Below are 16644 nucleotides of genomic sequence, written 5' to 3'. Positions count from 1 at the left end.
CTGCGCTATTCTCCATAATGGTGGATTGCGCTGAACGCAAGTGTGAAAGCGCCCTTACCCCGCAGGATGGGGGCACATGTGAGGATGATGGCTGCACCACGATGAGGGCACATACCAGCATTGGGCCACATCACAGCATCAGCATATTTTTACTTAACTTTACACTGTTCATGGCCTTCTTTCATTACAAGCCATGGACATCATTAAACATTAGACTCATCTATTAAAACTGTTCCTTCTGTTGTTTGTCATTTTAAAACCAATAAACAATTATAACAATACTAAATTAAACCTAACCCATCCAGTCCATTCATTACCTTATTATTCAATCTGCTAACCTACATACACATTCTAGACTACCCGATACGTTAGAATTGGGCCACCTTCTATTATGTTTTATACTTGTGTAATGAGAGCGGTGGAGATGGCAGGATTAGAGCTGATCATAGATGGGACTTCTCCATCTGTCTGTGACTTTTACAATATTTGTTTCAGGGGGAAGATCTGACCCATATTAATACTACAGAGACATATGTGAGGGGTGATGAGCGGAGTAATGGGGAGATTCCTACAGATAACCGCCCAGGTGAGTAGTGACCACTAAATGCAGAGATCACAGATTCTTCTCAGTCACTGGCTGTGGCTGCTTTATCAGGGTTGTAGTCTGGCCATATCAAATGGTCACCATTCTGCTGCTAGACCCCCACATGCTCCTCAACCCAAAACTGTCCCCATTATTTTGGGCATTGGATGTCCTTCAGTTGGAGTGAGATCTGTATCAGCCAGATCATACAGGTAGGATCCACCCTATCCCCTGAAATTAGAAAATGTTGACCCTTATCTGCCCAGATCTCTAATCTGCAAAGCCAAATGACAGCGTACGTAGAATGTGCAGACAACTTAGAAAATCATGGGAAGAAGAATCTAATCTGTATGGTGGTCCCCTAAGAGAAAGCGGAGGATAATGATGCTGGTGACCTCCTAGATTCTTAGGGGTACTTCACACACAGCGAGATCGCTACTGAGATCGCTGCTGAGTCACGGTTTTTGTGACGCAGCAGTGACCTCATTAGCGATCTCGCTGTGTGTGACACTGAGCAGCGATCTGGCCCCTGCTGTGAGATCGCTGCTCGTTACACACAGCCCTGGTTCGTTTTTTTATTGTTGCTCTCCCGCTGATAAGCACACATCGCTGTGTGTGACAGCGAGAGAGCAACAATCCTGAATGTGCAGGGAGCAGGAGCCGGCATCTGACAGCCTGCGGTAAGCTGTAACCAAGGTAAACATCGGGTAACCAAGGTGGTTAACCGATATTTACCTTCGTTACCAGCCTCCGCAGCTCTCACGCGGCCAGTGCCGGCTCCTGCTCCCTGCACACGCTAAGCTAAGCGATGTGCGCTGGGAACTAAGGTAATCATCGGGTAACCATACCCGATGTTTACCTTAGTTACCAGTCTCTGCAGCTTCCAGACGCCGGCTCTGTGCAAGCGTAGCGTCGCTTGCACGTCGCTGCTGGCTGGGGGCTGGTCACTGGTCGCTGGTGAGATCTGCCTGTTTGACAGCTCACCAGCGACCATGTAGCGACGCAGCAGCGATCCTGACCAGGTCAGATCGCTGGTGGGATCGCTGCTGCGTCGCTAAAGTGTGACTGTACCCTTAGTTTGGTGCCGTGTTCACCAGGTGAATAAAGATTGATTGCTCTCAGTGGGAGAAACAAAATAATAATCTTGTAGTTGATGAAGAGACCTCAGTAGTCTGGAAAGCTTGCTCTGTAACATCATTTGTTTTATCTTTATTCGCCATTAATAAGTATCATAACTACAAGATTCCTATTGTTTCTCCACTGAGAGCAATGAATCCATCTTCCTAGAATCTCGACATCTTATTGATGGATCTTCCTTCTCTCCCTTCTGATGAATGTGCTGATAGGGGCGTTTATATCCAAAGTTCAGCACAGGGTAACTGTAACATATGAGGGGGGTTAGGATTATCCCACAGTGGGTACATGGAGGCCGAGCAGCCCACACACAGGATTTCCAAAATGTAATGAGAAATAAAAGGAAAATAATAACACATAAAGATCTGAGATTTTTTCGTTCAAGAGCCTGAAAGATATTTTCTCCATTTAGAATTGTAGAAATGTCCATTATATAAGACCTTGTACTGGAGCCGTCCATTGTGGAGTCCGAGAGGCAGAAAGTAAATGTCTAATATTTCTTCAGGAAAATCATCTGACAGAAGATATTGGCCCCTACAATAGTTTGGATTGCCGAGAGCCCCCGAGCCACATACTGTAATTACTCCAGATGTGTCACCTCTAATTACTAAATCACTGACGGTGAAGGCTGTCGGGGTGGAGGGCGGTCATTTCAGTAGATGTGCTATTGTCTATAGTCACAGTTTTCTCTATAGTAGTTAGTACCAAAGCCGCCCTTATTTCATGGCTTTCCACTGTAGACAGTTTTATGCTCCTATCCAGGCCCCATTTCTCCAATCTGACATCTGTCACTTTACATGATAACACCTTTGTAATGCTGAATCTGATCCCAGTGTTTCTGAGATTATTTTTCTGTGGCATATTCTGCCTTATCTTAGCTGTAATGTTAGGGTACCGTCACACTTTAGCGACGCAGCAGCAATCCCACCAGCGATCTGACCTGGTCAGGATCGCTGCTGCGTCGCTACATGGTCGCTGGTGAGCTGTCAATCAGGCAGATCTCACCAGCGACCATTGACCAGCCCCCCAGACAGCAGCGATGTGGAAGCAATGCTGCGCTTGCAGGGAGCCAGCGTCTGGAAGCTGCGGACACTGGTAACCACGGTAAACATCGGGTAACCAAGCGCTTGTTACCCGATATTTACCTTGTTTACCAGCGCACACCGCTTAGCGCTGGCTCCCTGTACTCGTAGCCAGAGTACACATCGGGTTAATTTTACCCGATGTGTACTTCCGGCTACACGTGCAGGGAGCAGGGATTCGGCACTTGCAGTGTGAGAGCGGTGGACGCTGGTAACGAAGGTAAATATCGGGTAACCAAGGTAAGGGCTTTTTGGTTACCCTATATTTACTGTGGTTACAGCTTACTGCAGGCTGCCAGACGCCGGCTCCTGCTCCCTGCACATTGAGATCGTTGCTCTCTCGCTGTCACACACAGCGATGTGTGCTTAACAGTGGGAGAGCAACAATAAAAAAATGAACCAGCAGTGTGTGTAACGAGCAGTGATCTCACAGCAGGGGCCAGATCGCTGCTCAGTGTCACACACAGCGAGATCGCTAATGAGGTCACTGCTGCGTCACAAAAACCGTGACTCAGCAGCGATCTCACTAGCGATCTCGCTATGTGAGAAGTACCCCTTAGATTGATTTCTTTTCCATTTATCTAAAAAAAGATACCAGAGATACACAAACTGTACATTTTTGTGTGCTTTCTTGCAATGCCAAACATGTGGATAGTAACAGTGTTGGACCATTGCAAGGCTGAGAAGCATTTGGCTTTGGGATTTTGCTGGATTTGATTATGAAGCCATATCTCTTTTATAATCAATAGTCTTTGAGCTCCAACCATTGAGGAAACCCTCCATTTCTCCACTGACAAAGTAGCAGTTTTGTTGAATTTTGGCCTAGAAAACACTTTTTGATGGCTTATTATTCCAATACACAGGAGGAAAAATGAACAAAGAGGGTTGAACATCATGGTCTACTGGTAGATACAGCAGGTCCAGTAGGCACAGGTAGTAGATAGATGCAGCAGGTACAGCTGGCAGAACAGATACTAGGATACAGAGACAAGCATAAGACTCAGCAAACAAAATGAGATCTGACAACTAACCCATAGGGGGGAGTGTGCCTTAAATATCTAGTGTCTCTCAGTCATAGGCTAGGATGCTCTTCCAGGTTAGGGCATGCTGACCCTTAAAGAATACATGCTTGCACTCTCCCACAAGACCTGTGTGGTGTATGCAGGCCCTGGGAGATGGCAATAGGGACCCAGGACATATAAGCCAATGATGGAAAAGGGGGCAGGATAGTAAGGGGATGATGGTAACGGCGTTACAAGCGATTTTAATAAATTGTATCCTTAAATTTTTTATATGTTATTAAAAATAATGTTTATTTTTGTATTCTTGGCAGACAACTGTACCAGGAGATTACAGGCACAACTGACATATTCAATGTTTAAATCAGATGACCTTGATATCACACAAGATATAACTGAAGTGAATGCCACTATTCCGGATATACCATCATCCCTTCACAGCAAAGCTCTATCATCTGATTTTTGTAAACAAGTCCTACCTTCTGATTCATCACAGACTATTAACAAAACTAGAAATCACAAAAGAGGGATTAAAATTCGGAGTGTTCATACAGCTAAGAAAGCATTTTCAACTTCAGAATTTCAAAAAATCCATAAAAAAATTCCCACAGGGAAGAAGTCTTTTTTTTGTTCTGAATGTGGGAAATACTTCAACCAAAGATCACTTCTTGTTAGACACCAGAGAACTCACACAGGGGAGCAGCCATATTCATGTTCAGAATGTGGAAAATGTTTCAACAGTAGATCACATCTTGTTAGACACCAGAGAACTCACACAGGGGAGCAGCCATATTCATGTTCAGAATGTGGGAAAGGTTTTACCCAAAGATCAGATCTTGTTAGACATAAGAGAACTCACACGGGGGCGAAGCCTTTTTCATGTTCACAATGTGGGAAATGCTTTACCCGAAGATCAGATCTTGTTAGACACCAGAGAACACACAAAGGGGAGCAGCCATATTCATGTTCAGAATGTGAGAAACGTTTTACCCAAAGATCAGATCTTGTTAGACACAAAAGAACTCACACAGGGGAGAAGCCTTTTTTATGTATAGAATGTGGGAGATGTTTTGCAAAAAAATCATCTCTTGTTAAGCACCAGAGGACTCACACAGGGGAGAAGCCATATTCATGTTCAGAATGTGGAAAATGTTTCAACAATAGAACACATCTTGTTACACACCACAGAACTCACATAGGGGAGAAGCCATATTCATGTTTAGAATGTGGAAAATGTTTCAACAATAGAACACATCTTGTTACACACCACAGAACTCACATAGGGGAGAAGCTATATTCATGTTCAGAATGTGGGAAATGTTTCAACAATAGAACACATCTTGTTAAACACCAGAGAACTCACACAGGGGAGCAGCCATATTCATGTTCAGAATGTGGGAAAGGTTTTACCCAAAGATCAGTTCTTGTTAGTCACCAGAGAACTCACACGGGGGCGAAGCCTTTTTCATGTTCACAATGTGGGAAATGCTTTACCCGAGGATCAGATCTTGTTAGACACCAGAGAACACACAAAGGGGCGTAACCTTTTTCATGTTTACAATGTGGGAAGTATTTTGGAAATATATCAAGTCTTGCTAAACACGAAAGAATTCACCCTTGCCAAATTCAAAATCAGGGAAATATTTTTATAATGTAAACTTTATTGATTTTCAAAAAGTATACCAAGACATAACATAGTCAACAAGGAATAACCTTTAGTAATTAAATAACATGCCGTGAACTAATTAATAGCAAACAAGAACAAAGTATATGGTCAAAATATAGACATTTTTATTAACGCATATTAAATCATTAAAACTTAATAAAGCATAAAATTATGGTACAACAGGTATAAGGATCAGACAGACCAAAATGACTACAATTAATATTATACCATTAATAATGTACCATATATAATAATAATTCAAAATTAATTGTGTACACAACACAGCGCATGTGATGAATAAGAAAGTGTTCTGAAGCAGCTTCAACAAGATCATCTAATCCTAAAGTATCATTTTGCTGTTATTCTGTTGTAATATCTGTTTGCTCCTCAGTTACATGAACAGCACTGTGGCTCCATCTCACACATACTGAATCCTAAATTTTCTTTTAGATCCTGTTCATTACTCTCATTCATCAGTTTAATTGTACTTATGTTTGAAGCATTGTCCGCTTCAATAACAAAAACCTGTTCTTTCTTGCGTTCCTAATCTTACAGAACTTTTTCCATTAAGGCCTGGAGAAACTGGCTGATGTAATGAGCTTTAGTATCTTTTACTGCCAGTGTCTTTCTAACAATTTCTTTCTTGTCACAAACATATCGAACATTGATGGCAAAATAATTCAGTGAAATGCAGTGACTCTGGCATCCCAGCAAAGGCAATGGGTTTCAAGATAGGACATTCAGACACAGCGTTTTCAGACACAGCATTACAGTACAGACCAAAAGTTTGGACACACATTCTCAGTCAGAGAGTTTTCTTTATTTTCATGACTTTGAAAATTGTAGATTCACATTGAAGGCATCAAAACTATGAATTAACACATTTGGAATGAAATACTTACAAAGAAGTGTGAAACAACTGAAAATATGTCTTATATTCTAGGTTCTTCAAAGTAGCCACCTTTTGCTTTCATTACTGCTTTGCACACTCTTGGCATTCTCTTGATGAGCTTCAAGAGGTAGTCACCGGAAATGGTTTTCACTTCACAGATGTACCCTGTCAGATTTAATAAGTGGGATTTCTTGCCTTATAAATGGGGTTGGGACCAAGTTGTGTTGTGGAGAAGTCTGGTGGATACACAGCTGATAGTCATACTAAATAGACTGTTAGAATTTGTATTATGGCAAGAAAAAAGCAGCGAAGTAAAGAAAAACGAGTGGCCATCATTACTTTAAGAAATGAAGCTCAGTCAGTCCAAAAAATTGGGAAAACTTTGAAAGTGTCCCCAAGTGCAGTGGCAAAAACCATCAAACGCTACAAAGAAACTGGCTCACATGAGGACCGCCCCAGGAAATGAAGACCAAGAGTCACCTCTGCTGCGCAGGATAAGTTTATACGAGTCACCAGCCTCAGATATTGCAGGTTAACAGCAGCTCAGATTCTATAGAGACCAGGTCAATGCCACACAGAGTTCTAGCAGCAGACACCTCTCTAGAACAACTGTTAAGAGGAGACTTTGTGCAGCAGGCCTTCATGGTAAAATATCTGCTAGGAAACCACTGCTAAGGACAGGCAACAAGCAGAAGAGACTTTTTTGGGCTAAAGAACACAAGGAATGGACATTAGACCAATGGAAATCTGTGCTTTGGTCTGATGAGTCCAAATTTGAGATCTTTGGATCCAACCACCATGTCTTTGTGCGACGCAGAAAAGGTGAATGGATGGACTCTAAATGGCTGGATCCCACCGTGAAGCATGGAGGAGGAGGTGTGATGGTGTGGGGGTGCTTTGCTGGTGACACTGTTGGGGATTTATTCAAAATTGAAGGCATACTGAACCAACATGGCTACCACAACATCTTGCAGTGGCATGCTATTCCATCCAGTTTGTGTTTAGTTAGACCATCATTTATTTTTCAATAGGACAATGACCCCAAACACACCTCCAGGCTGTGTAACGGCTATTCAACTAAGAAGGAGAATGATGGGGTGCTAAGCCAGATGACCTGGCCTCCACCCAATCGAGATGGTCTGGGGTGAGCTGGACCGCAGAGTGAAGGCAAAAGGGCCAACAAGTGCTAAGCATCTCTGGGAACTCCTTCAAGACTGTTGGAAGACCATTTCCGGTGACTACCTCATCAAGAGAATGCCAAGAGTGTGCAAAGCAGTAATCAAAGGAAGAGGTGGCTACTTTGAATAACCTAGAATATAAGACATACTTTCAGTTGTTTCACACTTTTTTGTTAAGTATTTTATTCCACATTAGTTAATTCATAATTTGATGCCTTCAATGTGAATCTACAATTTTCAGAGTCATGAAAATAAAGAAAACTCTTTGAATGAGGTGTATCCAAACTTTTGGTCTGTACTTTATGTGCAAAAAAAAAAATCGCAAAGTATAGATATTGCACTGACTCAAAAGATAAAAAGTGCAAAGTGCTATATCTCCCATGTGAATTAAATAAAATATAGACTGACTAGTATAACACAAGCCCAGAAATATATGTACAAAGTGCTATTTGCACTAATCCATAATCCATAATCCATCCATGCACATATATTCTGACTGCAGAGGGGATTAGTGCAAATAGCACTTTGTATATATATTTCTGGGCTTATCTTATACTAGTCAGTCTATATCTTAGTTAATTCACACAGGATATATAGCACTTTGCACTTTTTATTTTTCCTTTTCGCCCATGACAGCATCACCTGAGAGGTTCCGCGCACATCAGGACAGACAGAAAACCCACTGATAAAAAGGCGGTACCTCTCCTCCACATCAGTTTGTTTTCCTGTCCTGATGGGATAACCCATGGAATCTCCCAGGTCTGACCCAGTGTGGAAGTTTGGTTTCTTACCAAAAGCCGGCATTCGGGCCTGGCTGCACCTCCCCAGGGCTTCTGCTGTCTGCAGTGGTGGGGCGCGGGCCTGGAGCGGGAGCTCGGCTCTGTGTCGCCCCAGGCTATGTGATCCTCACACGGAGCCCGCGAGACTGGCGCCCTGCTGACGGAACGCGGGGGTGAAGAGGAAGTGATGCGGCACCCGGACGTTCATCACCTGCACATGCGCAAGGTGTTCCAAGATGGCGGCGCCCAGCAAACGGATTTTGGGCGGGAAATTTGAACCAGGGAGGTATGAGGAGTCACCTTCGCTGCATTCTGGTGAGTATGACTTCTCCCCTATTCAGGATGGAAGACAACTCTCCACCAGAGCAGGATGTGCTGGAACAGCATACAGATTCCCAGGGCAGTGAGGGGAGCGGCAGGGCTAGTCCCTCCAGTCCGGCAAGTCGACATTCCGGGGGGGTCTGAGAAATCCAAATCTGGAAGTCATAAACTGCCTCCGAAACCGGTGCCAGATCCGCCATCTTTGGGGGTGAGTGTCTGCTGCAGCATTTCATTATTTGAAAGTCTCCCCCTATGTTCCCTTCTTTCAGGAGGTACCTCTAAGAGAAATCATAGGAATTGTGGGGTTTACAAGGACAGTCTATCCTCAGATTACCAAGGGGGCCTTGTCCCACCTGTGTCAAAGAGTTCTGTTTTATTTAGATCATGATGTTGAAATTACATACAAAATTAAACAACATGACAAATCCTGACGTGTTTCGGACCCTAGAACAGGGTCCTTATTTTTAGGTAACATGGACAAAAATGTATGCAGATCTTATAAGAGGAAAACTGAACATGTCTCAGGGAATCTGTGTCCAAGTGAAGACATCTGTTGTAGACTGATTTGTTAATTTAAGACAAGACAGAGCAAAAAATAAAAGAGGCTGCTGGGTGTTGTGGTGCACCTGTAACCCTGGCTGTATTGGCAGGCTTGGACTGCTGTATCACTTCTGATTCTCAGTTCCGGTCCAGACTGGGCTGTGTGGCTCAGGTGGTTACTGTCCTCTTCAAAAGGGTGAGTGGAAGCACTCTGCTGACTGAGGAAGGGTGGTGCCTGGCCCAAGGCAAATCAAAGCACTGTTAAAAAAAAAAAAACCCCACAAGAACAGGCTGTTATAATATGGGGGAGCCACATCCACTATTCTCTATTATCAACCTTAACAGGCTAGGAAAGAAGCTATTGTAATATGGAAACTAACGTCTATTGTTCTCTATTATCAGCCATACAAGCTGCAAAAAAAAACAACCAAAAAAAAACAACCTGGGGTTACTGCATCTATTACTCTTCTCTGGTTTTGGTTTATGTACGGAAGCACCAAGCCTCAAGGCTGAGTTGAGAGATATTATCCGTGCTGAAGTCAGGGAAACACATAAACGATCCACTAGGAAAGATGGGGGAACTTCAGATAAATCAGGCAGCTCTGAATGGGCTTCCAGAAAATTGTCACCTGCCTCTTCCTCATCCTTGGACTCCTCATCTTCCTCAGACGTGGACTGCAGTCTATGCTTCCCATTCTCTGAGGTGACACCCCTAGTGGAAGCTGTCCGCTCCACTATGGGGCTGGTGGATGATAAAGATCCTGAATCCACACAAGACCTCATGTTTGGAGGCCTGGAATGCAGGTCCGTGGTACCTGGAAGGCTGCAGCAGGAGCTCTTCACCCGACAGTGGCAGGTACATGTGTAACAAGGTCCCTAATGGTCTGGGTCCAACAATTAGAAGACCAACTTAAAGGTAACGTGTCTAGTAAGGACATTATTTCCTCAATTCCATATATATACAGGGGGTGGCAGACGTCTAGCCGATGCTTCCATCGACTCGCTCAAATTATCTGCAAAGGTAGCAGCTCTTTCCAATTCAGCCAGAAGGGCCCTCTAGTTGAAATGCTGGAAGGGAGACGTACAGTCCAGGAACACACTATGCAGGATACCTTGTGTAGGAGACTTTTTGTTTGGATCACAGCTGGATAACCTTCTGTCCAAAGCGGCAAACAATAAACAAGGATTTCCAGCTGTACAAACTCCATTCCCTTGTAGCCGTCCGTTTCAGAGGAAGCAATTTTTCATAAGGAGCCTCCCAGAGACCAGGACTCCTGGAAGGATAGAAGGAAGAGGTCCTCAGGATTATGCTTGGTCCATCATCCTCTACCAAGCGACAAGGCCCTCAATGACGCCACCATCCCAGTGGGTACTTTCCTTCAGTAAGGGTTGGAGTTGGACTTATCCACTAGCACCTTTAAGGTACAAGTTTTGGCCCTAGGAGCCCTCTATAAACATAACCTCACAGAAAATAGATGGATTAGCAGGTTCATTACATCCTGTGCTAGAGCGACTCCTGTCCCTTCTCCTTGCATGCCTCCCTAGGATTAAATCTTGTCCTTGATGCCCTTATAGACACCCCGTTGAGCCCCTTTCGGATGTTCCCTTCAAGACCCTGAAGGTGGTACTACTCATCACTTGACGTCTGCTAGATGGGTGGATGACCTTCAGGCACTCTCCATTGTCCATCCATATGCCCAATTTGTGGTCGATAAGGTGGTATTGCGTACAGATCCCTCATACCTGCCTAAAGTGGTCAAGCCCTTCACAGATCCCAGGAATTCATACTGCCTTCCATTGTGACCCTCCTTCCAATGACAAAGTGGCCAGGCTCCATAGATTGGATGTGAGACGGGCCCTTATAACCTACTTAGATAGGACCAGGGAATGGCGGAAATATCAGGCCCTGTTTGTTGCGTTCCAGAAAAAGTCCCGGGGCTGTAAAGTATCTACAAGCACCTTGGCTAGGTGGGCCCGGGATGCTATCTCGCTGGCCTACTCATCTAAGGGGGTGCCAGTTGCCCTGCAGATTAGAGCCATTCCACTAGGACACTTTCTACTACTTGGGCTGAGAGGGCAGAGGTCTCTATTAATCAGATATGCAGGGCCGCCATTTGGTCCTCTTCCTCTACCTTTTTCCGTCACTATAGACTTGACTTATCCTTCACGGCCGACCCTTCTTGGTAGATGGGCATTAAAGGCGGTGGTCCCTCCCTAAGGTGATTGGTCTCTAGAATGTCTCAGGTGGTTCTGTCATGGGCGAAAGGGAAAAATCTTAATTACTTACCGGTAATGAGATTTTCAGAAGCCCATGACAGCACCCTTAGTTCCCCCCCCCCCCTGTTCACTGGTTATGGCATCCTTTGGGGAGTGTTAGAGTTAATGGTGTATTCTTTTGGTGGTGGTGTGATTAACATTTTTGTTTGTGTTTTGTTGGTCCTCTCTGGCTCTGTAAACCTACTGATGTGGAGGAGAGATACCGCCTTTTTATCAGTGAGTTTCCTGTCCTGAAGGGCGGAACCTCTTAGGTGGTGCTGTCATGGGCTTCTGAAAATCCCATTACCGGTAAGTAATTAAGATTCTCCCCATCATGCTGCACACATAAGAAAATAAATTATTATACTCACCATCCCTCCGCTCTCCCTGTGCACGGTGTTATCTTCTGGTGCCGGCAAGTGATTTCAGCATGTAAATGGCGCAGTGCATGACATTACTGCCATGTGCCCCCAGTTACACGCAGACTTAAGCTGCCAGAATATTCACTGCTCCCCACAGCCAGGATTTTGGGCTTGGGGAGCAGTGAATATTCATTCTTTAATAGACACACATGATCGCCCAGCCACAGCACTAAGCCGGCGGCTGGGTGATCATGTGTACCCGATATTAAAGAGAATGAATATTCACTGCTCCCCACGCAAATCATTCCGCCCACCTCTTGGTTGGTGCTGGCATCATTCCCTAGATGTGGGGAGGACTATGGCGTGGGGAGCAGTGAATATTCATTTTCTTTTTTAGCTGGCACACTGTTAGCCCTTTTGAGAGCCTTCAGGAATATTTTTGAATAGTTTTGATTCTGGATTATATTTAGATTAGTGAATTATGATTGCCCACTGCTTTATTTACTAAAAAGTGCAGCCCCAGATTGGAGATAGGATCTCTGAAGTATATCACATTGTATATAATTGCATTTCAAATCTTGTTGTTTTGTTAATAAATGCTTCTAAAATATATATTCTTCATGCCTATCTTTCTCTATTGTCTAGATGTGATGATTTTGCCTCAGAACCTCTGGAGTTGATGCAGAGCTGTAGACATTTCACATCAAAATAGTGAGGGAAGAATCGAATCACACTGTGCATCCTAGATATGTGGAAGTTGTTAAGACACTCTGGATTCATGAATAGGAATGCACTACTTCATGAATTACGAGTGTCCCCCGCATAAATTGGGCTTTTTATGTTATAAAAATGATCTTTTTACAAAGGATAATTATTGTAATAAAAAAACTAAAGGATTTTATATGTCTGATAACCAAGTGGTTATTATTTTATGAGGCTACCCACAAATAGAGATGAGCGGTCCCGTTGACGTTCGGATTTGGCTTTTTCAGCCGGACTTAGATAAAGTTCAGTTCGGGAACCGGACTTTTCCTGAACCCCATTGGAAGTCACTGATTGGGCAGCTCAGGTCTCTCCCCACATGCATCCAGCCATAAACAGAGCATTTCCCGGGGAGGGAGGGCAGGCTTTTTCTTGTACACAATACATTCTATAATGATGGTTTTACCCCCCATGAAATCTATTCACACACTGCAAGCGGCTCGCACTGGGCTGAGCACTGAGTGTACCCGAGCACACCGATGCTAGATCGAGTGGTTAGGATACATAAAGCACCTGAACTCCAAACTCTAACACTGATTTTTTTATTTATAAAGTCTGTATTCAGTACAAACACTGAACTTCATTATTTAGATTTGCTCGTCTCTGCCCACAAACCTGTATTAGGCTATGTGCGCACTAGAAATGTGAAGTTTCTCAAGAAAATTTCTTAAGAAACTTCTGGGAGTGAAAGATTTCCGGACCTCCGGAAAAAATCCGCACCAAATCCGCATGCGGATTTGCCGCGGATTAGCCGCGATTTTCCCGCGGGTGGTTCCCTGCGGATTTTGCAGGCTGTACTGCCGAAATCCGCAGGGTACCTGCGGAAATAATGGACATGCTCATTTTCTCAAGAAAGTTTCTCGAGAAATTCTTCTCAAGGAAATTTCTTGAGAAAAATTCGCACAAGTGCGCACAGCTATTTTTTTTTCCATAGAATTTGCTGGGAAATGTCTGCACAAAGATTGCAGACATTTCTCAAGAAATTTCCGCGGCAAATCCGCGGGTAAATCCGCGGGTAAAAAGGTCTAGTGCGCACAGAGCCTTACAGTTTAGATTATGGTTGTAGAAGAGACCAGAACTGAAAGAGGCCTATCTCCTAATGAAGAGCAAGTAACATTTATGATACCTATGCTGGGGTTTTGTGAATCTAATGGGATTCTGTCACTAAGTGTTTACCCCTTAATTAAAAATGAGAATAACATAAAGACAGTGTCACATTAGGTCCGGAGAAGTACCAAGTGAATGACGAAAGGGAAACCCTGTTTGTAGCAAGGGGGAAGATGGTGACTTCTGACCAAACCTACCGCTGAGCCCTGGGTCCCCTCACAGCCTTAGATAGGTTCCACGTCTATGCACTGAGCTGGATACCTGACCCTAGGCTGACCATGATCTGGGCCCTAGGTAGGGAGCGGATGGGATGAGCTCTTCATTAACGCCACTAGGCACTAAAGGACACACAGGGATAACAAACAAGTGGAAATTTACAACGTATCTCTAGATGACTCAGTAAGAAGTTGAGTAAAGAGCAGCAACGATCCTACTGATGCGTGCAAGCCTCCTGCTTCTATCCAGAGCTTGTGAAGGAACGGAATATCTCCAGCCCAAGTCCAGGGAAAATGAGATTATTGAAACCCAAGGAGAATTACAGATGATTAACAGCTGAAGTGAAGAGGAGCTCTGCTGGGTCCTAAAGGGAAAAGGATGAAAACCCAGCAGAGTAGCTTCTTAGTACACTGAATACTGACAGCAGCAAAATTAGAAATTCAGGGACCATCTTGCACAGCCAGACACCACAGGACTGTCTGTCACCTGTGACAAACATGGACTCTGATTCCATTGATGTGTCATTTACTAGGCTGCTTGCTGTAGTTTTGATAAAATCACAGTATTATCATTAGGGGATTATCACTAGAGAACTAGTAAACCAGCAGCCATGTATCCTCCATCTTTATAGGCTCCGTATAACCCCCATTCCACTCCTGATTGGCAGCTTAGTGTCTATGCTCATTGTACAGAACTGCCAATCAGTGGTGTGGGTGGGGTTATACACAGCGGCATTTAGAGAACTGCCAGATCTTAAGCAGATAAAACTGATTATCAAAACTTCCAGCAAGCAGCTAAGTAAGTGACACATCGCTGGAATCAGGGTTTCTACTTATACAGGTCGATTGGACACATGTTACAGGCAGCTTTCTTCCTCTTAATCTATAAACCACATTCCAAAGTCTTAAGCTATTAACTGTTATATATTTATTCTGAAAAGTAAACAGTGTTTATAAAAATATACAACAGATATTACAAAGGAGAACAAAACAATACAGTATTTACAATTGCATTAAATAAAAGGGAATAACAAAAGGGAAATGACTCAACCTGAGTCACAGAAATGGCTTCAGATTTCTGAGGGAAGGACTCCAATGTAACGTAGAGCAATTCTACACAGCAATGTTCCTTTCATTGAACAAGGATTATAATTGTAATTAGTTTTTTATTAACACAAGTTACACCCACATACTTCCCCTCTGGTGACTCATAGCAGGGCTGGAATTCAGATAACTATTGGATGGGTCTAAAGGGGGCTTTACACGCAACGATATCGCTAACGATATGTCGTCGGGGTCACGGAATTCGTGACGCACATCCGGCATTGTTAGTGACGTTGTTGCGTGTGAAACCTATGAGCGACCGCTAACAATGAGAAATACTCACCTAATCATTGATCGTTGACACATCGTTCATTTTCAAAATATCGTTGCTGGTGCAGGACGCAGATTGTTCATCGTTCCTGAGGCAGCACACATCGCTACTTGTGACACCCCAGGAACGATGAACAGCACCGCACCTGCGTCCTCCGGCAATGAGGCGGGCGTGACTTTCATGCGGCTGCTCTCCGCCACTCTGCTTCTATTGGACGCCTGCCGTGTGACGTCGCTGTGACGCCGCACGAACCGCCCCCCCTTAGAAAAAAGGCTGTTCGCTGGCCACAGCGACGTCGTTAGAAAGGTGAGTATGTGTGACGGGTCAGAGCGTTTTTGTGTGCTACGGGAAGCAATTTGCCCGTGACGCACAAACGACGGGGGCGGGTGCGATCGATGTCGCTGCATGTAGAGCGGCCTTAAGTCTTTGAAAATGATGAGATTTCTAACTTTTACGATATGTTCACCCCTGGAGGTTCCAGGCAGGACATATTACCATCATCTTTCCTATCATGATTTTATCTATTCATAGATAGGAGACATTGCATAGATATTTTCATCTATCTGTCCAATATCCATTTGGCGGTACCCCTGCTGTCACCCAATGATGCGGAACGATGCTTTGCATTCTCTGCTTTATCACAAATTCAAAATTATGACTTTCCTATCTATTATATTGATGCAGTTCATAAAACCTCAATTCATATTTTCTATAAGGGGAAACAAAGGATTTGAATTTACCTGCAATTTTTCTGTTCAATTGCTGCTCTTATCTCTACTAGTCATAAATCTGTCCTCTGCATTCTTTTGCATTCAAGTTAAGATTGGCCTCACATCTGCTAGAGGATTCTCTTTAGTTACCTGTTTCCAAAGGAGGGGGTCAGCTTCATAAGGGTCTTGTTGAGTCTTTATGGATTTTATCATTTCTATATGACACAGGACTACATACTGATGTTTTTCCAAAATCAAGCTTTTATCCCCGTGAAAGTCAAGGTTATTTTTTGTACACTTTACTCAACTTGGTGCTTGAAGAGTTCAATAAAAACAGACATTTTACACTCCCATCTACACAAAATAACCTAAATAAAAAAGACAAGGTTCCCCTAAAATCATTATGCAATGATTCAAATATAGTAACTAGTAACCAACAAGGGGAATGGACTAGTCATCCAAAACAGAGATGACTGTATAAGGCTATGTGCGCATGTTTTATCTTTGTGGTGACCCCCAAAGATGCACGTTTTTGGCCCCAAAAAATGCACCATCTGAAGCTCACAGCTAGCGCCATAGAACATGACTGCCCGCTGTGAGCTCCATGCATGAGTGAAGTGAGGCACGTGGTCAGTGGTGACGTCACTCAAGTTACCGCAGCCA

At 43.8% G+C, this 16644-nt stretch overlaps 1 protein-coding gene across 1 annotated transcript in view; it reads left to right on the top strand.

Annotated features, from left to right (window-relative positions):
* Window positions 1-16644, top strand: part of LOC142259007 (uncharacterized) — a 244029-nt gene that overhangs the window by 204278 nt on the left and 23107 nt on the right. The window contains exon 19 of the mRNA XM_075331545.1: window positions 4479-5271. Within this exon, the coding sequence (XP_075187660.1) occupies window positions 4479-5271 (793 nt within the window). The remainder of the gene's footprint in view (window positions 1-4478; window positions 5272-16644) is intronic.

The sequence above is a fragment of the Anomaloglossus baeobatrachus genome (genome assembly GCF_048569485.1).
Source record: "Anomaloglossus baeobatrachus isolate aAnoBae1 chromosome 5 unlocalized genomic scaffold, aAnoBae1.hap1 SUPER_5_unloc_21, whole genome shotgun sequence".
NCBI lineage: Eukaryota > Metazoa > Chordata > Amphibia > Anura > Aromobatidae > Anomaloglossus > Anomaloglossus baeobatrachus.
The sequence above is the reverse complement of the archived record's forward strand: the minus strand, read 5'-3'. Positions and strand labels throughout refer to the sequence as shown.